The following is a 25,808-nucleotide window of genomic DNA, read 5'->3' on the forward strand; positions in this document are numbered from 1 at the left end:
AGTACACAGCTATTTACCTAATGGCTCAAAAACTCTTCTGAATGCACTTTAGAAATCCTGCCTCCTCAAAGCCTTTCTCTCAAACAGTAGTCCAGCTAATATTGGGGAAGTTGAAATCCCCAACTATTAAATCCTATTATGCTTATATTTCTTAGAGATTTATTCACATGGTTGGTCCTTTATTTCTTGATGGCTGTCATGAACCTGTGGTGTATCTCAAGTAACTGGATTGCCTCATTGTCATTGCTAACTTCCATCCATATGGCCTCACTTGAAGAGCCATATCCTTGTCCAACCCATCTGGGTAATGTCTGAAGAATGTCTTATCCCTATAAAAAGTATGAGTCTTTTCACAAAAAACAAAATTAAACATCGAACAACAAGGTTAAGATGACTAGAGGCCAACTGCCTGGGTCTTGCTAGCTCATGGGAACTAGAGCGTAGACTTTGAACATGGTGCAAAAACATAGCACCTCTTGCAAGCAGGCTCAGCAGACTATTTCTGTAGTCAAGTCAAGTCAAGTTTATTAGTCACATACATACGAGATGTGCAGTGGAATGAAAAGTGGCAATGCTCACGGACTTTGTGCAAAAAGACAAACAAACAAACAACCACACAAACTACAAAGAATGGAACTGAATCACATATTCTTTTACATATTAAATATTGTGGGCAAAAGGAAAAAGGGAAATAAAAAGCAATTTTTAAAAAAAGCAGTAGAGTGTTTCAGTAAAGTTAGTCCCTGGTGAGATCGGAGTTTACAGTCCTAACGGCCTCTGGGAAGAAACTCATTCTCAACCTCTCCGTTCAAACAGCATGTACACTTACATGTAAATATTTATTCAAATCATATGCCATGTCGCTCTTCCAGGGAGATGCTAAATGCATTTCGTTGTCTCTGTACTGTACACTGACAATGACAATTAAAGTTGAATCTGAATCTGAATCGGTACTAGGTACACAAAATTGCTGGAGAAACTCAGCGGGTGCAGCAGCATCTATGGAGCAAAGAAAATAGGCTTACTAATTGGGGATCGGGTGTAGGGCAAAACTGGACTGTTTGTAAAAAAAAATAATTTCACGGTGTTAGCACTTCTTACATGTGACAATTAAACCACCATCGATACTGTTTTATCATTCTGCTCTCAAAAATGTTCCAAGTGTCAGGACTGATGGGACTTGGATAAACTTCTCAACTACCCTCTTGTGGCCTCTTGTGGTATTTCAGCTCGTGATGTCCTGTTGACTGCAAAACGTTCACATTTCAAAAATAAAATATTAACTATATAATTTAAGAAAATTATAAATTATAAGCCATTAATTTTTTGGTGCCTTGTGGTGAAGAGCTTCTTATATTAAGAGTTTGAAGATTGTCTTTAAGGATGGACACCAACATACTGTCAATAAAATATCTTCCCAAGTCTGGTCCATATCCTTGGATAACCCACAGGCTTATTTAGCTTAGGGTTGGCAGCATGGTAGTGCCAAAGACCCGGGCTTAATATACCTTAGGTATTTTCTATGTAGACATTGCACATCCTCCCTGTGTCTGGGTGGGGTTTCTCCCACATCCCAACAAAGATGTACGAGGTTGAGGGTAAATTGGTTGCTGTTCATAGATCCGAGTGTGAAGGGAGTGGATAAAAATAGTGTGAAAGGGTGATCGATGGTCATTGTGGGCTTTATGGGCTGAAGGACCCGCTTCATGTTTATAGGGCAATTCCATGGTAGGTCAAAGTGCGTGACGCACAGAGTCGCTCAAGCGTACTGGAGGACAAGCAAGCCTCTGGCATACACTCATCACACACACACAACATATACAACCATCTGGAAAATACTGTCAAAATGGTCAGTTTTTGTGCTGTTAAAAATTGTGGGAATAGGGCTAACAGTGACATCAACATGCACACTTGAAATCAAGCATTTTTTCTCCCATTTTTTTTTAGAAAGCACTTACTTTTATATCAATTTTGACAATTTGTGGGTTTTTTCACACACTTGAAAGAAAGCAGTTTACCTCAACAGCGCAGACTTGATGTACCTTAGGCATACAGTTTATACTTCAAAGAAAACGACATATTTTCTTAAACAGTACACAAATCAAAGAAAGCACCTATTTTTTTTAATTTAAGAGAGCACACTCAAATTGGTATTTGTTTTTTTAATACCATTTGTAAATGATTAAGTTACACAGATCTGGAGTTTAAAGTCATCTTTAATAGTAACACATAGTATAGCGGTACAGCAGGTTGTTAGTTGCTAATTCATCATCTCCGCTTCCAATACTGCCTAATGTAGGAAGTGGGTGTTAATATAAAGCATGCAGTAAGGTGGGGTTAATGATGCTATTCTACGATGACTAGTTCACATGCAATAACCAATCTACACCCTTCCCCGTAAAGAGCAAATATAGTAAGACGCCCAAATTTAAAACACACTCGCCGTATCTGTCAGGCGGTCTACTTATGCGACCCGAACACTTATGGACCAACTCCTTTCCCTCCGCACCAGAAAAGTTAGTGAGGGAGGGAGGCAGTGAACCCGGAAGGGAGAAAGCAGCTGGGGACACTTTAGGAGAATGATAGGGCGAGTATGTGGGAGAGGTAGTGTTGTTGTTAGACAGGGCCGCCGGTCGAGGCGGAGAATGGGACATATTGTGATTAGGGATGGCAGCAGCAGACGGCAGCAGCAGCAGCAGCAGATGTATCCTCTTGGAAGAACTATCTTTAAATGTGTGCTGAAAAACACCACAAGAAATCAGACTTTCGATATCTTAAAATCTGACTGTGACTCTACTGGGCATCCATGCGTGCCAAGACCCAGGGCTAGTCTCCTTCAACCGCTCCGTTCACAAGTTACCAATATCTGAGGACCCGATAAAAAGATACCCTGATCCATTCGATGGCAAGCTAGGCAAGCTGCCTGTGACCTATAAGATCGCCATTGACCCCACCATCGACCCAGCTGTTTCTGCCCCCTCACCGTGTGTCACAAGCCATGCAAGACAGAAATGAGACGGAACTAAAAAACAGTCTCCATGGGCGTACTAGCCGAAATCAGCGAACCCACAGACTGGGTCTCCACCATAGTTGTCACTTATAAGAAAGACAAAAACGAGCTCCGCATGTGCATTAATCCAAAAGATTTGAACGCTGCCTTCAAGCGCCCGCACTATCCGATGAGAACTGTCGAGGGCGTCGCTGCACAAATCGTGCCCGCAACAGTGTTTTCTGTACTAGATGCAAAAAGCTCGTTCTGGCAGATACCACTGGATGACAAGTCATCAAACCTCTCCACATTTTCCACACCATTTGGTAGATTCAAATTTCTTAGGATGCCATTCGGCATCAACTCGGCCAGCGAGGTTTTTCAAAGAATCATGGAACAGCTGTTCGAAGGACTCCCGTGTGCCATCATCGTAGATGACATCCTGGTTTATGGCAAGGACATAGCGGGGCATGACAACAACCTAAAGCGTATTATGGACAGGGCACGTGAGAGCAACCTGAAATTCAACCCTAAGAAATGCAAGTTCCGGGTTCCAGAGGTCACCTATGTCGGGCATGTGTTCACTTCTGATGGCCTTCAGCCCGACCCGAAGAAAACTGCTGCCATCAGAGAAATGCCAGCCCCCACTGACGTGTTAAGCCTACAACAATTTCTGAGTATGGCAAACTATCTGGGAAAAACATCTGCCCACGAGGACGATCCAATTAGCACATATGAGGAGTGCACTGTGCACACACTTCTTCACACAGCTGGTAAGATTTTGGATCCCTCTGTATCAATGTCAATTAACAACACGCCTGTGAAGGCCAAGCTCGATACCGGTGCCCGCGTGAATGTAATGTCTGTAAATGTCTACAAGATTAAAAAAATGAGACCTTGACTAGAGACAGCTCAACCTTACATGCTTATGGGGGTAGGTCTTGTATCCAACTTCTGACAACATGTAACCGATTAAGTTACACAGATCCGGAGTTTAAAGTCATCTTTAATAGTAACACATAGTATAGCAGTACAGCAGGTTGTTAGTTGCTAATTCATCATCACCACATCCAAGACTACCTAATGTAGGAAGTGGGTGTTAATATAAAGCATACAGTAAGGTGGGGGTTAGTGATGCTATTCTACTATGATTGGTTCACATGCAATAACCAATATACACCATTGTTACATTTTTAAAAATTGAAACATAACAGACCTTATGCCAAAAGGGAGCATTCTTAACTCTGCACAGATCAAAATCTTTAATATTAAACTTAAATATTAAAGTTTCAAGAAAAAACTGGTGTGGAAATGACCACAAAATGTCCTATTATGTGTTTTATACAGTGCAACTCGGTATGTAAATGCTAGATTTGGCATTCATGAGAAACATGTTCAGCACACCACTTGCAGTTCATTTCTTTTGGGGAAATTTTCTTTGTGATTTTGAGAGGAGCCTGCAATCTGGGCAAAACCATGTTTTTGGCATCTCATTTTTTTCTGGCCAATTCAGGCATTCAAAATTAAACCACTAAATAGGACATTTTGTGGTCATTTCCACACACCAGTTTCTTCATGAAACTTTAATATTTAAGTTTAATATTAAAGATTTTGATCTGCGCAGAGTTAAGAATGCTCCCTTTTGGCATAAGGTCTGTTATGTTTCAATTAAAAAAATGTAACAATGAGGTAGATTGAACCATTTTTGTTCAATCCTGGTCATCGGTCTCCATGACATACTCTGACTTATTTTTGATAGGACTGGTAAAATGCCAGATCAACAAGCTCCAGTCTCCTGCAGTCCTCCATAGCTCCTTAACCAGAGAACGATCCTGTCCTAACCTCTACCTCTTTGGAGAGCCTCGGGTTATCCTTAATCATACTTTACTGGACAATACCTTGCATTTAATATTATTCCCTTTATCACGTACACTGTGGGTAGCTTTCCACTGTATAGTCTTTTCGCTGACTGGATAGCAACCTGTTGACTGTACCTCGGTACATGTGTCATTAATAAACTAAACACATGTAGAGAGTCAATCGATCCGGATTTCACTGCAAATCTCAGAAACATGCTGCATGGATGGACCAACACAGTTGCAGTTCCCCTTTTGTGATAGCTCACACTTTCTGTAGAGATCTGTGGCATAGCGACTGTCAGAATAAAAGTTCTGAACATCAAACCATGAATAAAGAGTCAAGGTCTTATCACTTAAAGAAAATAAATATTATGAGATGCATGTGATTGAAATATAAACTTTAAAAAAATTCTAAAAACAATGTCATTTTGAAACAAGGAGAAAATCAAACTCTGTCCCCACAACCAGCATCTCAAAGCCAGTGTGGATAATCATAATTTAGAAGGGGTTACACTTAAAAATCGTATACATTCAACAGTTCATAATATTTTTAATCGACATTTACAATTTTAACACATGGAAAATATTAAAGATATCATCAGAATATTGATTTCTATGCTAATCAAACCAATGGGAGAGGACTGGTCATCTGCCCAGTGAGCAAAACTGCAAAATGCAGATGTCACCGCTCAACCTTGGTTGGAATGAAAGCTGTCGGGCAGGACTACAAGGAAGGCTGAAGCGTAGGGATCTTCGGCCCCTTTCTCCCTACTATCCTACTGGCCAACGTACAGTCACTAGAAAACAAAGTGGAGGACTTAAGGGCAAGGCTGCATTATCAAAGAGAGCTGAGGGAATGAGACGCGAGGAGATGAGATGAGAAATGCACCCATGCCCCGCGTGTTGGGGGGGGTGGAGGGGGGGTAGAGAGGGAACGTGAGGGGGGGGGGGGGGGGGGGGGGGGGGGAATAGAGGGAGGGGGGTTAGAGTTTGAGGGGTTGGGGGGGGGGGGGGGGGGGGGAAATCCTTGATTTGAACAAGAATTTTAAGTTTCAATGGGATATTTCATTATCTAGCATTCTAGAGGCCTCATCTACTCAATCTCTTCACACGTCAGAAAAGTATTGAATCATCACTGTATTTCTAACTTTAACCCCTTAGACATTTTGTTGAGTGTGAATTACAGAGCACACTGACCTCTGTAATACTCAATTCAGGCCTTCCTCTTGAATACATCCAGTGAATTGGCCTCCACTACCTTCTGTGGCAGACAATTCCAGATTCACAACTCTAGGTGAAAAAAGTTTTTCTTATCCCGGTCCTAAATGGCCTACCCCGTATTCTTAAACTTTGACCCCTGGTTATGCACCCCCCCAACATTGGGAACATTTTTCCTGCATCAGCCTGTCCAATCCAAGAATTTTATGTTTCCATAAGGTACCCTCTCATCCTTCTAAATTCCAGTGAAAATAAACCGTCGATCAATTATTTCTTATGTCAATCCCGCTACTCTGGAATGAAACTGGTGAACCTACACTGCACTCCCTCAATAGCGTGAATGCCCTTCCTGAAATTAGGAGCCCAAAACTGCACACAATATTCCAGGTGTAGTCTCAACAGGGCCTTGTACAACTGCAGTAGGACCTCCTTGCTCCAATACTCAAATCCTCTTGCAATGAAGGTCAATATGTCATTTTCTTTCTTCACTGCCTGTTGTACTTGCATGCTTACTTTCAGTGACTGATGTACAAGGACCCCCAGGTCTCATTGCACCCCTTTTTCCCCAATCTGACATCATTCAGATAATAATCTGCCTTCATGTTCTTGCTACCAAAGTGGATAACCTTACATTGATCCACATTATACTGCATCTGCCCACTCACCCAACCTAATCAAGTCACCCTGCAGCCTCGTAGCATCCTCCTTGCAGCTCACATTAGCTTTGTGTCATCTGCAAACTTGGAGATGTTACATTCCTACTTTGAGTGATCTTGGAGTTGAGTTTCCCCACAGCTTGATTACTTTTCTTACAAAAGGAGGGCATGGGAACATCTTTAAACATCTCACTCCAAATGTTTTGCAGCTTTTCCACGACATTACTTGGAATTGAGTGTTTGGGAGTTCAGTGAGATGCCATAAATAATGAGCCCTGCCAATAGTCGACTGTATAATTAGAATCTTGACATTGAGGACATTGGTTTAAAATGAGAGGGTAAAGATTTAATAAGAACCTAAGGGGCAACTTTTCCACTTAGAGGACAGTGGGGATATGGAACAAGTTGGCAAAGGAGATGGTTAAGCATGCATTACAAGATTTAAAAACCTTGTACAGCAGCAGTCACACAGTGGTCAGAGACTCGGGTTCAATTCCAACTAGGGTGCTGTTTCTAGTTTGTATGTTCTCACTATGACTACTCTGGTTTCCTCCCACACTCCAAAGCCAAAGGTTTGTAGGTTAATTGGCTTCAATAAAATTGTAAATTGTCCTTAGTGTGTAAGATAGTGAGTGTACAGGGTGATTGCTCAGCACAGACTTGGTGAACTGAAGGGCCTGTTTTCACACTGTATCTCAAGTCCAGTAGATATATAAAAAAGGTTTAAAGGGATATGGGCCAAACATGGGTAAGGGGGAATAGTTTAAATGGAGCATCTTGGTCAGCGTAGACGAGTTGGGCTGATGGGCTCGATTCCATACTGTATGACTATGATATTGGCCTTGAAGGGGACTCGGCTTATCCTTTCAACAGATTTGCAGGATTTTGCACAACAATTTATGATTTGTGCTTGTGAATTACCATGCATCTTTCCCTATCCATAACCAATCAATTTACTCCAGCAGTTTCTATTAAAGCCATTGAAAATATTCAAGTCTTTCTTAAATGCAGTCTTCTTTGAATGTATTCATACATACCAAGTAAACACCATTAGTGCATTAACATTGCACTTGGTCACCCACTCGCTCACACCAGACAATCTAATTCAAGGCGGTTTCATTTAAAATATGTAGTGCAAACCACCCTATATTTTCCGTTTATTTTATATTGCCTCGCCTTGGTGCAAATGGTAATGCACAATACTCACATTTTGCTGCATTAAATTTCCATTGCCACTTTTCCGCCCCACTATCTCGGGAAATAACAACTTCCTTCTTGAAACTTTCCTCCTTGATCAATTTTATTTTTTTTAAAGGCTTTAATTCAAAATATGGATCTAATGCTGGCCCTACATTTGTCGATTGGAATATCGTACATCTTGTACGGCATTGGCTGTCGGCTCTGGTCATCATTTGATTACCAAAACCTGAAAAACATATTTGTTTCTATGCTCACATCCAACTAAATCCGCATTGCTTCTTTACGTGCTATTATGAACTCAACCAAAAATTCCTTCTTAAACCAAAGCCAACAAGATTGTAAAAAAAAGTTCATATATTAATGTAGTTATAAATGAAACCAATTGCAAATTTGATCCAATGTTCTTTAGCCATGTTCCATAATTGTAAGAAACTATTATTTTAAAAATAGCTTTATTAGAACTTGCCATCCCTTTCCCAGCAAGGTTATAGACAATAGGTGCAGGAGTAGGCCATTTGGCCTTAGAGCCAGCACCACCATTCAATGTGATCATGGCTGATCATCCCCAATCAGTACCCCGTTCCTGCTTTCTCCCCATATCCCGTGACTCTGCTATTTTTAAGAGCCCTATCTAGCTCTCCTGAAAGCATCCAGAGAACCTGCCTCCACCGCCCTCGGAGGAAGAGAATTCCACAGACAAGTTACTTATGCAAATTACTTTCCACCTGAAGGATCATGTAACATTAAAACAAGATTGCAAGCCTATAAAACTTTACATGCGCAAGTGACATTGTCTGGCAAAACAATGCTAAAGACCATTTTGATGAATAAATTGCAATAAAAAAAGATCAGATATCAAAGTATTTCACATTATGGTGCTTTCATGAGCCCGAGGATTGAAAATACTCATTCTTTTATCAGTGTACAATAATGCAAATTAATTCAGCCTCTATAATTAAAAAAAAATCTGGTTTGCTGCTGTACGTTTCCCGAGGGGGTTTGACATTTCTCTTTGTCCCAGTCGATCATAGACGCAGAAGATGTTCATCAACAACCTGAATTTGAATTCCTTCTGGAGCCAAAGCAGCATCATTTTTGACAAACCTTATGGAGAAAGACTGGGTCCGATCCATGCTGTCCAATGTCATCAGAAACCATAAGTAAAACAAATGGCCACAAGTAAAACAAAAGCAAAAGTGAATAATGCACTTTCTGTAGCACTGGAAAAGGAGTCATTACAAATGAGGATTACGAAAAGTGGTAGATACCACCATCCATCAGGGGTACTGACCTCTTCATCGAATGGATCTATAGGAGGCGCTACCGCAAAAATGCAGCCAGCATCATCAAGGACCCACACCACTCTGGCCCTGCTTTCATTTCACTCCTGCCATCGGGAAGGTGGTATAGGTGTCTGAAAACCATGACTTCCAGGTTGAGAAACAGCCTCTTCCCAACAACCAATACTACAAACACCAATTAAACTTTGAACTCAGTTACAACTATGGACTTTGTTTTGTTTTGCACGAAAAAGGTTTTTGATTCATTAATTGTTTATTGCACCATTTATTGAGTGCTGCATTTACAAACCTGTTGTGCTGCTACAAGGAGGAATATAATTGTTCCATTTTGGTGCATATGACAATTAAATGTGACTCTTGACAAAGGTGCCAATGTGAAATGAAAAATGCTGCATTAGAATATACCCAATTTCCATTTAACTTAATGGTGTACATTAGATCAACTAATACTGAAGAATCCCACAACAAACACCGCTCAAAATTCTCCTGAAACTGAAATAAAAAACATGAATAGGACTGGAATTTAAATGAAACCGGTTTTTCTCTTTCTCCCATTATACCAAATAAGTTCATAGAAGACAAAAGCAGAGATGACCAACATTGGTGGCCATGAAACTTGAAACGTCATTTGCACTTTTTCCAAAAGGTTACCAGTTACTATTTAAAATTAGTTTGCAAATGTATTGAAATTGTGATTAATAAAACAGTAGACAGTAGTCTCAAGCTTTAAAAAAAAAAAAATTGCATTTCTCAAAGTCAAATATAAGATTATGTTTTTATTTCAAGCTTATAAATTTTAATGATAGTCATGAAACTAAAAACAACATCCTCATTTGTAACAATGCAGACAGAATTATGTTTGAATTACAGATTATACTGCAGCATTGAGAGATTAGATTTTTGTCTCAACATTTACAATCTCTTGCCCCAACCCTCATTTTGCAACCATACACAAAAGTATTCCGGACAGGGAAAGATCGCAAGTAACTACATTATTTGTTATGTGGAAAAAAGATGTTGTATCACTGAAGCACACTATTCCAACAAAATATACACCTTCGGGATTTCATAAACTCGTTTTTTAAATACTGCCTTTTTTTTTATACTGTAGATTGCTTTGCTCTCAATGTGTTTTAGAGACTTGTCAGTCTTAAATAATTCCTATTCCAGTTATTGCCTTCTCAATATACTCAAGTTGGTCTACAAAAAGACCTAGTGTTCATAGAAAATTCTGTGACCAAGTTTCTGTAAATGTACAAAAGTCCATAAAAAGCTGCTTCAGGAAATTCCCTTAAAATCAATTTACGAATCGCATATGGACTCGGTTGATCAGATCTCGATTGGGCCACTGTTCCTATGTTTCATTCGATCCAAATACTCATTCAAATCAAGGAGATGCACACATGAGTTCTCACACACATAAACACAAACACATTTAAGTTTCACTTCGACCTTGAAATGTCAGCTATCTGATTTTAATGTGCTGCTCAGAGGATGAGGAGGTTCATCCATCATATACAATTCAGATGGGTGACGTGTGAAGTGCATTTTGTATTGCTCCTAATAGTAACAAAACAAACACCTGGGAAAAAGAAATCAACCGAAGTTTATGATAATGATCCCAATTAATGCAGAGATACTCATACTATCGGGAGACCAAAATTTGATGGGGTAACACAAGCTTTGATAAACAAAACTAAACATGAATATGCTTCTGCTCAAAGCATGTATAGCAAAAGCAGTACCTCTGAGGGATTCTTCAATAGTTGATTCTATTTTCTTTTGTTTTTTATTAAAAAATATATCCAAGAAAATTCAAGCCTAAAGCTGGACCTGCATGTCCTCATTTTCTCTTTCCAACCAACAGGCTACTTAAACCTCCTGTCACCCAGAAATGGAACTGTTCCAAGTTCTCCTTTTTCAGCCAACATTCAATTAACAGGAAGCATGCTTCCACAAGGGAGAGGAAATGCCAGCTTTCCACAATTGAGGTCGTCAGTATCTGGAAGCAATTCAGCTTTAATGATTAAAAAAACAGTTCAACTCAAGTCACACAGATCGGGTCAATTGACTTACATTGCCGAAAATCAATTTAGGAAGTCAGCCTTTATCTTTAGCCAACCTGAACCAGATCTGCACCCGACTTTCACCCCTTACCAGCCATGTTCCACCAGAAAGGTGGTGTACAGAACAAAATAAAATTCCAAATCAGATAAAATATTACCAGGAAATAGACTTGAAAAACATTTCATGTTCCCCTCTTTCCCCCACACTAACATGCAACACTAGTGGTGCAAATACTCATATCCAATTTGAGAACCAGTCAGATGCAATAGTATTATAAATGTGCTGTGCCAGCAAAAACAGTCTGCGTTATCAAATAAACTCCACAGGCAGCAAACCCAGAAAATATAATAGCAAACTTTACAATTTGCCACAGAAAACACATTTGTATAGGCACCGCACAGAATGTTTTAACATCTCACAGGCCATCAGGGAAGCTTTTAAAATTAAGAATGCATTTAATTAAAAAAAAACTGTTGATTCCGCAACAGGCTTTGTTCAGCATTTATTTGTAGGTGGTTACAAAGATAAGATGGGTAAAAAGATCTGCATCTGCTCAGTGAGTACACCACTATACTTATGTTTGAACGGTGAAGTCAAGCTTTAAAAGTACTTCATACATTACTGCTGCTCCAGGAATATACTAAATAGAACTATATAATGCACTATTTATTGACCTAGTACCAGAAATTCTAAAACCAATCACAGGATTGCTTTTTACAAAGTTTTCTGGCAGCAGCACAAAGCCTTTAAAGTACAAGTAACACTTCAATTTATTTTCTGTACTAACATTTGTTTTAAAATCCTCTCTCCTCTACTCCGAATTTCATTCAAAACATCAAGCTGAAAGGATGGAACATTAACGACTCCGTCCACAACTGCTTTCAATGCCATCTAACAGGCGGCGAACTTGTAGGAGGGGAAATAACTATCTCCATTTCTTTCCCGTCCTTAGTGGGACATAGTTGCCGTAAGGTGCTAAACCAGCAGCTCAGCCGAGAAAGAAAAAACATGTAAACATCAGTACTCGGTAGCACTTTTGAAGCTACAGATGTTACTGCAATATTGTTCCAAAATGTGACTGAGCGACTAGTAGCTTTTATAGCTGCACTTGCTGCAGTAATAAGTCAACAGAGAAGCAAAATCATCTAAAAATGTTCAACTGTTGTTCCTGCATTCAGAAAAGTATCTTGACAATTCTGTTTTCAATGTTTCTTATGCTTAAATTAGAAGAGAATAGAATTAAGTTAAAACCCCTCACAAGTCAAAATAACAATTCTTAAAGTCTCTGCCTCAGAGACAATTCTTTCCGGAGATGCCATTAAAGGCAACAGAAAATAGGAATACATGTAGAATGATCATTAAGTTCATTCATACTCCTCATCATCATCATCATCTTCATCATCATCATCACCAATATACGACATAGGAGTCTCCATTCTGGGATCAGGAACGTGTGTACCATTTAAACTTCCTTGTGCTTGACTAGTCGCTAAGGCCACTTCGGTATCAGTTGGTAAGGCTTGTATTGCATCACTGGCACCAAATGCTCTGAAAGTAAAATAGAGAAATTAAAAAAAAAATCCAATGCCTTTAAACAGTGCAAGATCATTACGCACACAATAACGTTTAAATCAAAATTAACTTGAAATTAGCAAAGTCTGTGCTTGTAACTGCCTGAAAGTATGTGGTTGTACATCTGTACAATTGGTGTATCGTAATATTGGTTTCTTATTTTCATGTGAATGAAAGTTCAATGAAAAACTGTGTATTATCCAGGCAAATCATATCATGCACAAGTATAACAGATAGAGTCAAAGAGAAAATAAACAGTTTGCAGAATGTAGAGTTATAGCCACGGAGAAAGTGCAGATAAGTGAAACAAGGTAGAGTGGAGTATCCATAGTGGCAACGAAACAGACGTGAACATGAAAACCTATGATAACAAGTACAAATATACAAGATAAAAAGATCAGACCATGAATGAGGAAGGAATGAAAGGAAGGACAGGCATCAGCTCACAAGCAACTTGAGCGCCCTGGAAAGGAAAAGACTCCAAGTAGTAAACAATGTCCATCATCGGCTCTGACATTCCTACCATCGAGGGGATTTATCACAGTCGCTGCCTCAAAAAGGCTGGCAGTATCATCAAAGACCCACAACATCTTGGCCACACACTCATCTCCCTGCTACCTGCAGATAGAAGGTACAGGAGCCTGAAGACTGCAACAACCAGGTTCAGGAATAGTTACTTCCCCACAGCCATCAGGCTATTAAACCTGGCTCATCATCAAACTTTGATTATTAATAACCAATTATCTGTTATTTGCACTTTATCATTTTATTTATTCATGTGTGTATATATTTATATTTATAGTATATGGACACATTGATCTGTTTTGTATTAAATGCCTACTATGTTCTGAAGCAAAGCAAGGATTTCATTGTCCTATCAGGGACACATGACAATAAACTCACTTGAACTTGAAAGTATGGTTTAAACTCAAAGTAGTAACAATCGCAAAAGGATAAAACAAATAAGAATCCATTGGATGACCAGAAAAAGTTATTATTTACAGGGATATGGCTGAACCAAATCGTGATGCTATTTTAAAGCAACACATTCATGTTTCAGTCTGCTGTAACCACCTTATTTAAAATCGCATCCCTCACTTAATATTTTTCCCAAGTGTAGAAATTTAATTCAAGTGGTTAATCACATAATATTCAGTTGGAAGAGCACTCCAATTGGATGCTAGATCAACATCTTTTAGAATATGGATGAACTGAGGCTAGACTGCAGCTAACAACGCCGTGAAGGACAGCTGCATCTGTTGATCACGGAGACCTGGCTTCATTCATTCATTCCGGACTCTGCTATCGAGCTCGCAGGTTACACCGCACAGCGTCATGACAGGACAAGAGATCCAGTAAGAGCAGAGGATGAGGGCTCTGTGTGTATGTGAACAACAACTGGTGTACTAACACAGTGATTGTAGATAGTCACTGCTCCCCGGACCTGGAGTATGTGACTGTTAAATGCAGGCCAATTTATCTCCCTAGAGAGTTTACTGTTGTCATGATAACTGCTGTATACATACCACCGGATGCTAATGCTAACTCGGCTATCGGACATTTGTATGGTAGCACTAGCAGCCAGCAGAGCACATATCCTGACGCTGTTCACATCATAGCAGGGGACTTTAATCACGCGGACTTGAAGGCAATGCTCCCCAAATTCTACCAGCATGTTAAATGTGCTACAAGAGGAGCTAACACACTGGACAAGGTCTACTCCAACATCAAGCTGGGCTACAGGGCTAGACCACTACCACACCTGGGCCAGTCTGACCATATGTCCCTGCTTTTAATTCCTGCATATGCCCCCCTCAGGAAAACTGCTCCTACCATCACAAAGACCATTTGGCCTGATGGTGCCTCTCAGCAGCTGCAGGACTGTTTCGACAGGACCAACTGGGATGTGTTTGAACACCAGGACCTGGAGGTGTTCACAGACAGTGTACTATGTTACATTAAAAACTGCATGGACACTGTCACAGAAGACAAACACATCCGGGTCTACCCCAACCAGAAGCCCTGGATGACCCGGGAGGTCCAGCGGCTGTTAAAAGAGAGGAACACCGCTTTTAGGTCTGGCGATAGGGCTTTATACATCATGGCCCGAGCTAACCTGAAGAGAGGCATCAGAGAGGCCAAATCAAACCACAGGAGGAGGATAGAGGACCACCTGGACAGTAATAACAGCAGGCAGGTGTGGCAGGGGATCCAGTATCTCACCAACTACAAGACCAACCTTGGAGCTGCTGAAGGTGACGCCTCGTTGGCAGAGGAGCTGAACCTCTTCTTTGCTCACTTTGAAGTGGAGCCACCAGAGACAGCCACATCGCACCACATGATCCACAGCAGCTTAACCCTCAAAATAGAGGAGCATGAGGTGAGGCGCACGCTGCGGGCCATCAATCCGAGGAAGGCTACAGGACCCGACGGCGTCTCTGGACGCGTGCTGAAGGACTGCGCAGACCAGCTGGCTGGAGTCTTTACGAGGATTTTCAACCAGTCTCTGGCCCAGTCCACTGTCCCACCCTGTCTGAAGTCCTCCACCATAGTCCCCTTGCCCAAAAAACCCCACATCTCCAGCCTCAACGACTACCGGCCAGCGCACTCACACGAGTGGTGAAGAAGTGCTTTGAAAGAACAGATCCACAGAGGACGCTGTAGCCACAGCCCTCCATGCTGCACTGTCCCACCTGGAGCAGCGGGGGAGCTACGTGCGGATGCTCTTTGTGCACTACAGCTCTGCTTTTAACACCATCCTTCCCCACAAACTGGTGGGCAAACTGGGGGACCTGGGACTTCCACACTCCACCTGCATGTGGATAAATAGCTTCCTGTCGGGTCGCAGCCAGAGAGTCAGAGTGGGCCATCACACATCCACGGCCCTCAGCCTCAGTACCGGCTATCCACAGGGCTGCGTGCTGAGCCCCCTGCTTTACACCATCTACACAAATGACTGCAACCCCGCCCATCACAGTAACACCATTGTCAAATTCGCAGATGACACCACGGTGGTGAGGCTAATCTCTGGGAGGATGAGTACGCATACAGGGATGAGGTGGAGCAGCTGACTGTGGTGTGGAGAGAATAACCTGCTCCTTAACACTTCAAAGACCAAGGAGCTCATAATAGACTACAGGAAGAAGAAAACGGACATTACACCATTAATCATCAGAGGGGACTGTGTGGAGAAGTTGGCGGATTTCCGCTTCCTGGGAATCCACATTGAGGAGGACCTGACATGGAGCATGAACACCTCTGCGCTGCTGAAAATTGTCCAGCAGAGACTGCACTTCCTGAGGGTGCTCAGGAAGAACAACATCACCCAGAGACTGCTGCTGTCCTTTTATCGGTGCTCCATAGAGAGCATCCTAACATACTGTGTATGCGTGTGGTACACCAGCTTCACAGCGGCTAAGAGGAAAGCGCTCCAGAGGGCCATTGACAATGCCCAGAAGATTGTCTGCTGCCCTCTCCTCATCTTGGAGGACCTACACAGTTCCACTGTCTCAAGAAATCCCAGAACATTATAAAGGACATTTTCCACCCCGGACACTCCCTGTTTGAACTGTTGCCGTCAGGCAGACGGTACAGATCAATGAGGACAAGGACAAACAGACTCAAAAACAGTTTTTATCCCACAGCAATAACTACACTTAATATAGCCACCAAATGAGCGTTGGTGTGCTACATACCAAAGGGATTGTGTAATCGACAGAAGAATGTATGGTTGTGTGTTTATGCTTTTGTTTTTTCATGTTATTTATTTTAGTTGCTTATTTCAGATATTCTCTTTTACGTATCGTTAGCTTTTAGATAATGTGTGAATGGTGCACTGACTGGTTGGCATTTTTAATTTTGTTGTACATGTTTACATGTTATAATGACAATAAAGAACCTATTATCTGGAATAAATTGGAATAATTCAATATTTAGCTTCTCAACATATTGTTTGGAAAAACAAATTGATAATCTAATATCAGAAATAGATAGGGAGTCTTCCCATTGACGTGTGGGGGAAGAGGAGAAAAACAGGGAAAGGGAAAAAAGCAACAGCACTGGACTTACCTGCTAGATTGGAAGCTTGACGAAGATGCAGATGCTGCTACTGAACTTGGGCCTGAGCTGACATTTTGCACTCCTTTAGCCATTTCTGTAATCAATGAAAATCAGGATTGTTACATTTTATTAAATAACTAGACTAAGTGGGACCCGTTGGGTCCTATGTTCACATGGGAGGGCTGGTCCCTCGACGCAATATTCCACCTCTCCACCAATTCCAATATTGGTGGCCAGTGAGGAGCTTTCTGGAGCGCTGGTATGGGTGTTGTTGGCTGCAGGGACTACTGGTCTCCATAGGGCTAGTATGGACATTGTGGGCCAAATGGATTATTGGGGTGGCAGCTCAGTCCCTCAAGCCTGATGTGCTGGCAGCTCACTCACGGCTGGTGGGCTGGCAGATGACTCATGGCTATTCCTTGAAATTCCATTTCAAGCAGAGTGCAAGGCCACCAAATTCAAATCCATTTTCCTACCATTTCAAGCAGGGTGCAAGGCCACCAAATTCAAGTGCAGTTTCCAACCACTCCAAGCAGGGTGCAAGGCCACCACATTCAAATGCAGTTTCATACCATTTCATGCAGGGTGCAAGGCCACCACATTCAAATGCAGTTTCATACTATTTCAAACAGGGTGAAATCACCATAAAACTATACAAAACACCACACACAGTTCAGTAGACATTCAGTGTGTTCAGTTGATTCACAGCCCGGACAGAGTCATGACCTCTCCTTCCCCATCATGCAGAGACTGAGCCACACCCACGCTTCCGGGTTTTATAATCCCTCCCCCTCCCATCGGAAAAGGTGTTGGCTTCATGGTGTGATTGACAGGAGAGAGATTCTAAACATTTTTTAAACACTAATAACTTTTGTTTTTCATTGATGGGAAGAATCCCCTGCACCTGATGAGCGGAGGGGGGCTGAGTAAGATGGCCAAAAATCACAGCCATAAGTGGTAGTGTTTTATCCAAAATCAATATAGTGCAAACAGGAAGTTGTCAAGTTTAGACAACCATTTGCAGGCAGTGCCTTTTCACTTCAACCCAAACCCCCCAAACAACCATTTGCAGCCAGTGCCTTTTTACTTCAACCCAACCACCCCAAACAACCATTTGCAGGCAGTGCCTTTTTACTTCAAACCAACCATATTTCATTTTCAAACCACATTAAGGGCACTCACAGTTGAGTAGACATGTGTTCAGTGTTATTCAGAGCTCTGGCTTCTTCCATCTTGCAGAGACTGAGTGAGGCACACCGCTTCCTGGTTTTATAGTCCCTCCCCCTCCCTCCAGCAGGGGCAGCAGAGAGAATGGCAATTAAAAAAAAAAAACATTAATATCTCTGATTTTTCATCAATGGGAAAAATCCTCTGGTCCAAGAAGGCGGAGGGGGGATCTGAGCGAGGTGGCCAAAAATCACGGCCATAGGTGGCGCCGTTCTCTCGGAAATCACAGCACAGTGAGCCAAAAGCGGTCAAGATAAGACTTTTAGTAATATATAGATTGTAAAGCCACGTTAGTGCTCCAATATGCAAAGGACAGCATGTTTCAAAGTATTGTGGGAAATAAAAAAGTATTGCAATTAAATCAGCATAATCATGTTCTTATTTTGAAATAAAATTCCTGTAACCCAAAATTTTTGGTTACTGTCACTAGGAACACAGATTAAAGGTCTCATAAACTGGAATAGCAGAGAATTTCTAAGCATCAACGACAACCATTTTTGGAAATATTTTGTAAGACTTGTTGCAGTGATTGATAGCAATTTGAAGTTGCTTTCCTTTTATACTTTATGAAACTTGATCAAATCTAACCAACCACAGCAACCTTTAATTGAGACCAGACAAAAATTAAATAAAATCAATGTAAATGAAAAATAAATTCACTGTAAATCGATTTCCAGCAAAAAATTAATTGGAATTGAAGCTGGAGAAGTACAAAGGAGATGATTTAAGTGAGGAGTCTCATGCAAAGCAAAGTTAAACAAGGTGTTGCATTTGTGTTGCAGATTCTAAACATATGTAAAACATTTGATTTCTCCAACTCTCCATAGGTTTGTTAATGATTTTTCTAGTTTTATTTAAATATAGAACAGCTCCAATTCTGAGCACGGTAATGCACCTTCTGACAGTTCTAAGAATTATATATCCACATCGGAGCTGCCCATCGGAGCTACAAATTTGACTTGTTTGTTTTGACTTATTCTTCCTATGTCTATAATCAGTCCTTCTCACAGCCATCTCCCATTGATAGACCAATTTGCATAAGCAACGCAAAATTTGAAATGATGTCCAGTACCATTGCTGGATCCATTAACTAGCATCAGCTCTGACCACTGATGAAAAATCACTTATCTCACTGCCCCATCTTCATGCTCATTTGCTTCAGCCATATGCTCACGTCTCAAGAAATATCCTTTCTTGCAGCACAACTTGTAGAATTGTTCTTTCACACATACACCAAGCCCCACTCAACTGATGCTGTCCGCATGGAGTTTGCACATTCTTCCTGCAACCATGTGGGTTTCCTCAACATAGCTTTTCTCTCATGTTCCAAGGACTCTATCACTACCCCCCTGAAGCTAACTGTGACCATAATGAAGCTCTTTGAAAAATTTGTTATGGTCTACATGTGTGCCAGTGTCAGACAAAATAAATCTCTTGCAATTTGAACACAGGGATAATAGACCTACAGAGGGCAATCTCATCTTGCACGATATGCTCTGAATCATATTGACAATAACACCCGTGTTAGGATGCTATTCATTGGCTACAGCTCAGCCTTCAACACCAACATCAAACAAACTCATCTCTGAACTCCTGGACCCTTGCCTTAGGGCCTCCATCTGGCTTCTGAACTTTGTGACTGGTAGAGCTTACAAATTCCATAGACAAGCACCCATAGTCAGGATCGAACCCAGCGCTGTAATTCTGGTGCTGTAAGAAAGCAACTCTACCACTGAGTCACCATGCCGCCCTCTCCAGAACTCTTTTTATGCAACAAAACTGAGAATTATATTCTGCACACTATCTTTTGCTTCACTCTACCTATTGTACTCCAGTTTGACTTGATTGTATTCATGCATAGTATTATCTGATTGGCTAGCATGCAAAAAGCTTTTCACTATACCTAGGTACACGTGACCATCACAAACCTGAACTCTGACTTCCCGGGGGTTGTGCTCAGTCCATTGTTCTACCCTCTGTACACCCATGGCTGTGCGACCAAGCACAGCACCAACACCACCTTTAATGTTGCCGATGATACCACTGTTAATGGCTGGATCAACAACAACCATTAGATTGAGTCTATGAATAAAATCAAGATGTGTCATTTTGTCAGAACATTCACTAGCCTGTACGGTTCAGCAAGATGAAAGTGTTGATTATTGACTGAAGGAAGCGGGGTCGGGGTGAACCCAACACTGTTCTGATTAATGGAGCTGCTGTAGAGATGGTCGACAGCTTCAGGTTTCTTGGTATGCAAGACACTGAAGCGGTGATCAAGATAGCAATGTTTTTACTTTAAGTGTCGGAGACGATTCGGCATATCCACAAACGTCTACTGTTGTGCTATACAAAGTATTTTGATGGGATGAAACCCAGCCTGTAGCCCAAACTGCTCGGCCCTCGACCACTTGAACCTGCAGAAGGTGGCGAACACAGCCCAATGTTTCATAGGTTCGTCACTTTCATCCTTGCAGTCCTTTTTCATAGGCGGGAGGCATCATCAACGGTACCTCCCACCCTGGCTATTCCATTTTCACACTTCAACCTTCTGGGAGAAGATACAGGTGCTTGAAAGACCAGACATCCAGACTGAACAGCTTCCTCCCCACAGTTATAGACACCCCTGCAGACACCTGATCTAATCACCTCTCACACTCCTTTCTTGGAGCTGCCGCCAAGTACTCTCATCTCTACCTCATTCGGTTATTTTGTGATTGCCCTTCAGCATTTTATGTTCTACACGAGATTGCACTACGATCTTTGCACCATTTTTTCCATTAGATGCTATATTTATTGTTTACTCTATGAGCTTTAAGAGAACTAGAAATTTTATTGCCCCCTGGTGTATATGACAAAAACAATCTGAATTTAAAGACGCACAGGCTGGTAGATTAATTGGCTTTTATAAACATATGCGAGTGCTATAATCTGGAGAGTTGATCGAAATGTGGGGTGAATGAAATAGAATGTGCTTGATCAGCACAGATTTGGAAGGCCAAAGGCCCGTTTCCTCTCTGTATGACGATAACAATCAATGATGCATGAAGAAAAATAAAGTGCTGGAGTAACAGTAACTGAGAAACCTGGAAGAGAGGAGGGACAGGACAAACCCTGGCAAGCAACATGTGGATGCAGGTGGGGGTGTGATAGGCATATGGTCACACAAAGGCACAGGAGCTTCAGGAGTGACAGGGGTGAGGGAAAAAGAGAAGGGGGGCGGGGGTCGCATTGTTGGTTAAAGAGGATGTCACAGCTGTGTTCAGGAGGTGACACTACAGACGGTTCGTCTAGTGAGGCTGTATGGGTGGAGCTGAAGAACAAGAAAGGGATAATCTACAGACCCCCAAATAATCAATGGAAATTAGAAGAACAAATATGCTGGGAGATTGCAGACAACTGCAGGTTAAATAATGGGCCTGTCCCACTTAGGCGATTTTTCAGGCAACTGTCAAGTGCAGTCGTCTGGAAAAACGGCAACTGGAACGGCAGCTGTCAGAGTGGAACACACACACATACATTGCTTCCTTCACCAGGCCGTTATGCAGGCGGGGGACAGGGCAAGCGGGGGGAGCGCTGTCTTGAGTGAAATTCACACGGTGCAAAGCCAAGGTGATAGACACATATCGCAATGTACAGGAAGGTTCGCGCTGTAATTAAAATGGCTCAAGCAAAATGTCTTTTAAAAGGGGGGGGGGGGGGCGCTAGGAGGCAAAACTTTCTCCTGCAAAGACAGCCAGGGATAGTTTTAACTTTCCATGGTTTGGAAAGAGTTCAGATGGGGTGCAATTGGGAGGAGAGTCGTATGATACTCACAAATCTGATTGAAATATTTTTTGTAAAGACGTGACCAAAAGGTTTAAGATGTTGTTAGGGAGGGAGGGTCATGTGCTTAACTGGGTACTTCAGTAGGGTATGGCGTTCGACATGGTTGACGCATGGTAGTCTGCTCAGGAAGGTTAGATCGCATGGGATCCAAGGAGAGATAGCTGAATGGAGTTTATTGTCATGTGTCCCTGTATAGGACAATGAAGCAAGAATTTCACTGTCCTATACAGGGACACATGACAATAAACTCACTTGAACTTGGGTGGCAAATTGGCTCCATGGTAGGAAGCAGAGGGTAATGGTGAAAGGTTGCTTCTCAGACTGGAGGCCCATGACTAGTGGTGTGCCTCAGGGTTCGGTGCTGGGCCTGTTAATGTTTGTCATCTACATCAATGGATGAGAATTATACAGGTACAAGCTGCCAGAAGAGGTAGTTGAGGCTGGGACTATCCCAGCGTATAAGAAACAGTTAGACATTCTGGGGATACAGGAATTTGGTATGGATTAGGGATAGTCAAGTTTGTACGTGGGAGAGATATGACCAAAAGCGGGCAGGCAAGTGGGCGTCAAGAAGGAGTCTGCTCAGGAAGGCAGATGCTGAATGGAATTGATTTGTCGAAGGTACACAAAAACTGTCTGGGAGAAATAAACTCAGGGGTGCAGCAGCATCTATGGAGCGCAGGAGGGTAGGTGGACGCTTCGGGCCAAAACCCAGGGTTCTTCAGTTACAATCAATGTTGGGACTAGTGCAAGCTGGGGACATTGAGGCTGGCTGGTATAAGAAACAGTGGTACACGGATGGACAAATTTGGAGAGATATGGACCAAGCGCAGGCATGTGGGACTAGTGCAGCTGGGACATTGTTGGCTGGTGTGGGCACACTATCAATCTATGACTCTAAAAGACAAAAGGTTTGAGACAAGGATGTGAATTGTGAAGGCACTGGAAGGAATATAGGTGGAAGGGGAAAAATGAGTATGAGTCAAGGTGGGGCACAGGGCAAAGGGAAGGAAGTGTTGGATATATGTGATAAATCTTGGAATCAATCTTCAACTATATTTGGGCAAGACATTTGCCTCCATTTTCCATTCCTACACTTACTCAAGTTGCTAATCCTTCCTCCAAATTCTCACCCAGCATTCGAGTTGTGTGAGATAATATTTTCTCTTTATCCAAATGTCAGCAAATCTTTTGTTCTCATCACACATCTTCTGTACAGATGGCAACAATCTCGACTCAAGCTATATCCACAAGCAATTTGCAGAAAAGATTCACAGAAATGTTGCCTGCACTGGATGGCTTGGATTATGAGGAGATTGTTTTGGCTGGCTTTGCTTTCCCTGGAGAAAATGAGGTTTAAAGGTGACCTCATGCAAGTTTATTAAATTATGAAGGGAATAGATAGCCACTTTTTTTTTCCAGAATAGATGCCTATAATTAGAGGGCATAGCATTAAGATGAGAGGGGGGAAAAAAATAATCTGAGGTGCAAGATTTTAAAACAGTGAGTGATGGATGTTACAATAAAATGTGAGATGGCACAATTTATACAAATGTTTTTAAAGCATTGGACAGGAAAAGGAAAGATTTAGAGGAATATAGGCCAAACACATTTGAGATCAGTGTAGTTAGGTGTCTTGGCCAGCATGGATGAGTTGGGTGTGTTTCCATGTTGCATGAATCTTAAAAAGTGTACAATGCTGTTATTTGGAGGAAAGTGGAAAAAGAGGCGCTGTTCCTCCAGTTTGCATTTGGTATTAGGTGCTTGCGATGTGGCCTGCACTACATGGGTGAAACCAAGCACAGATTTTGCAGACACCTGCGGTCTGTCTGTCATGCGCACCAGGAGCTAGCTCCCAGTTGCTAGCCATTTAAATTCCCCTCCCCATTCCTACACTACACTAACCTATCTGTCCCTGACCTCCTCCATGTCCAGTGAAAGACCAAACCGCACCAGAGGAACAGCACCTTTCATTCTTCTTCGGCAGTCAAACTAGCAGGTAGCATGTATATGGACTTTTCTAGTTTCAGATAACCGGCTCTCCCTCATACCAAATCCTCCCATTTATACCTTCTTTCTTTCATTGCTCCACCTTCTCATCAAACCCGTTCCCTAATATCCTCATTGGCCCATCACCCACACGCTCCTCCCAGGAAACATTCCTCCACTGTTTCCATCTGTCACACACCTGCCATTATTTGGTCTCATACTCCACCCTTCCTTTCTCATCAGATTCCACCTACAGCCGTTTTTACCTTCATCAATCACATTCCAACCTGCAGATATCTTCACCTCTCTTCCAACTGACTCCATCTACCACCCCCCACCTGCCCACACTTGCCTCACCCTTGCTCGCCCACATCTGGCTATCTCCTCTCTATCCCTTCAGTCCAGAGGAAGGGTCTTAGCTCGTAACATCGATTGCTCATTTTGCTCCACAGATGCTCGCCTCAAGTTCCTCAAGGAGTTTTTCATGACAAGAAAAATATTAGCACCAATAGGTTTTAGTGACATTCTTTTCTGTGTGTAATCTGGCTGATTATTGTTGGCATTGGCTATTGAGAACTAAAATGTTTTCCTTCCCTCACTGCCTGCAAGCCAGTACCAGAGTCCGATGTGACAAATGCACATGGAAAATTATTTGTCTTACGATTGCCTTCCGAAATTGGAGTAGTATCCATCTCTTGTACAATTTGTACATGATAGCAAAGCGAAAAATATCCATTAAGGTACCTTCTATTTCTACGTAGAAATCTCCGCACCTCATCACCAGTCCGACATTTTACCTATTACATGTGGCAGCACATCAGGTACTAGGTTCTTAGTCATTATTATTATTAAAGTATTAAACTCTTCAACACCATCTACTGGAGAAATGGTTTGTGGTTACCTATAGAAGACACCACACTTCAAAGCAATTTATATTAGATAGCTTGATTACAAGATATTTTTACACATACAGGTGCACAACCTTTTATCCGGAGTTCCGGAAACCGAAAAGCTCCGAAAACCGGACATTTTTTCCAGGATGTTGTCTGCACACCAAAGCTCGCGTTTGGCGACAAACTTGACCCGAAACGACCCACGGTCAACCCAGGTCTGTACTACTGTAGCGGCTGCCTCCTCCCCGGAGACCGGGGAGACACTTAAACATCTGTAAATCATTGCTTAAATGTTAGTCAGTTAGTTTGGAGGGCTTTTATGTGAAGGGGGGGGGGGGGGGGGGGCTAGAGTTGTGAAGGGGGAAACTTTAATTCTTAGTCCCCCTACCTGGTCGGAGGCGTGGAGCGGGCAACGCCTTACCGGGTCGCCGTGCAGTAAGCTCCAGAGTGCTGTGGCCGCCGACTCCCAACATCGCAGAGCTGGGTGCTGCGGGCGTCCGACGCGGGCGGCGCCGGTTGTAGCTCCGACCCTGGCAACTCTACCCCTGCGACGTGTCCGGCCACGGGCGGTGCTGGATTTGTAGCGCCTCGCAGCCAGGGGTAGAGTTGCCAGGGTCGGAGCTACAAACGGCGCCGCCCGCGACCGGACGCCCGCAGCCCCCAGTTCCGCGATGTTGGGAGTCGGCGGCAACAGCGCTCCGGAGCTTACTGCACGGCGACCCGGTAAGGCATTGCCCGCTCCCCGCCTCGGTAGGGGACTAAGAATTAAAGTTTCCCCCTTCATCCCCCCCACCCCCACCACATAAAATCCCTCCCAACTAACTGACTAACATTTAAGCAATGATTTACAATGATTCCCCGGTCTCCGGGGAGGAGGCAGCCGCTCCAGACTTTTCAAGCCGCCCGTGCTACCTACCTAATCTACGCTAAAAATCTTCCATTCGGAAATC

General features: G+C 42.4%; 1 protein-coding gene across 8 annotated transcripts in view; it reads right to left on the reverse strand.

Moving 5' to 3' along the window:
* Positions 1-11,779: 11,779 nt before the first annotated feature.
* tfdp1a (transcription factor Dp-1, a) overlaps positions 11,780-25,808 on the reverse strand; it is a 56,041-nt gene continuing 42,012 nt past the window's right edge. For all 8 annotated transcript variants that reach the window (XM_055644079.1, XM_055644083.1, XM_055644085.1 and 5 more), the window contains 2 exons: positions 16,931-17,015; positions 11,780-12,838 (listed from right to left, as the gene is read on the reverse strand). In XM_055644079.1, coding sequence (XP_055500054.1) covers positions 12,655-12,838; positions 16,931-17,015 — 269 coding nt within the window. In that variant the 3' untranslated portion in view covers positions 11,780-12,654. The remainder of the gene's footprint in view (positions 12,839-16,930; positions 17,016-25,808) is intronic.

This window comes from Leucoraja erinacea, chromosome 12 (assembly GCF_028641065.1).
Source record: "Leucoraja erinacea ecotype New England chromosome 12, Leri_hhj_1, whole genome shotgun sequence".
NCBI classification, from domain to species: domain Eukaryota; kingdom Metazoa; phylum Chordata; class Chondrichthyes; order Rajiformes; family Rajidae; genus Leucoraja; species Leucoraja erinaceus.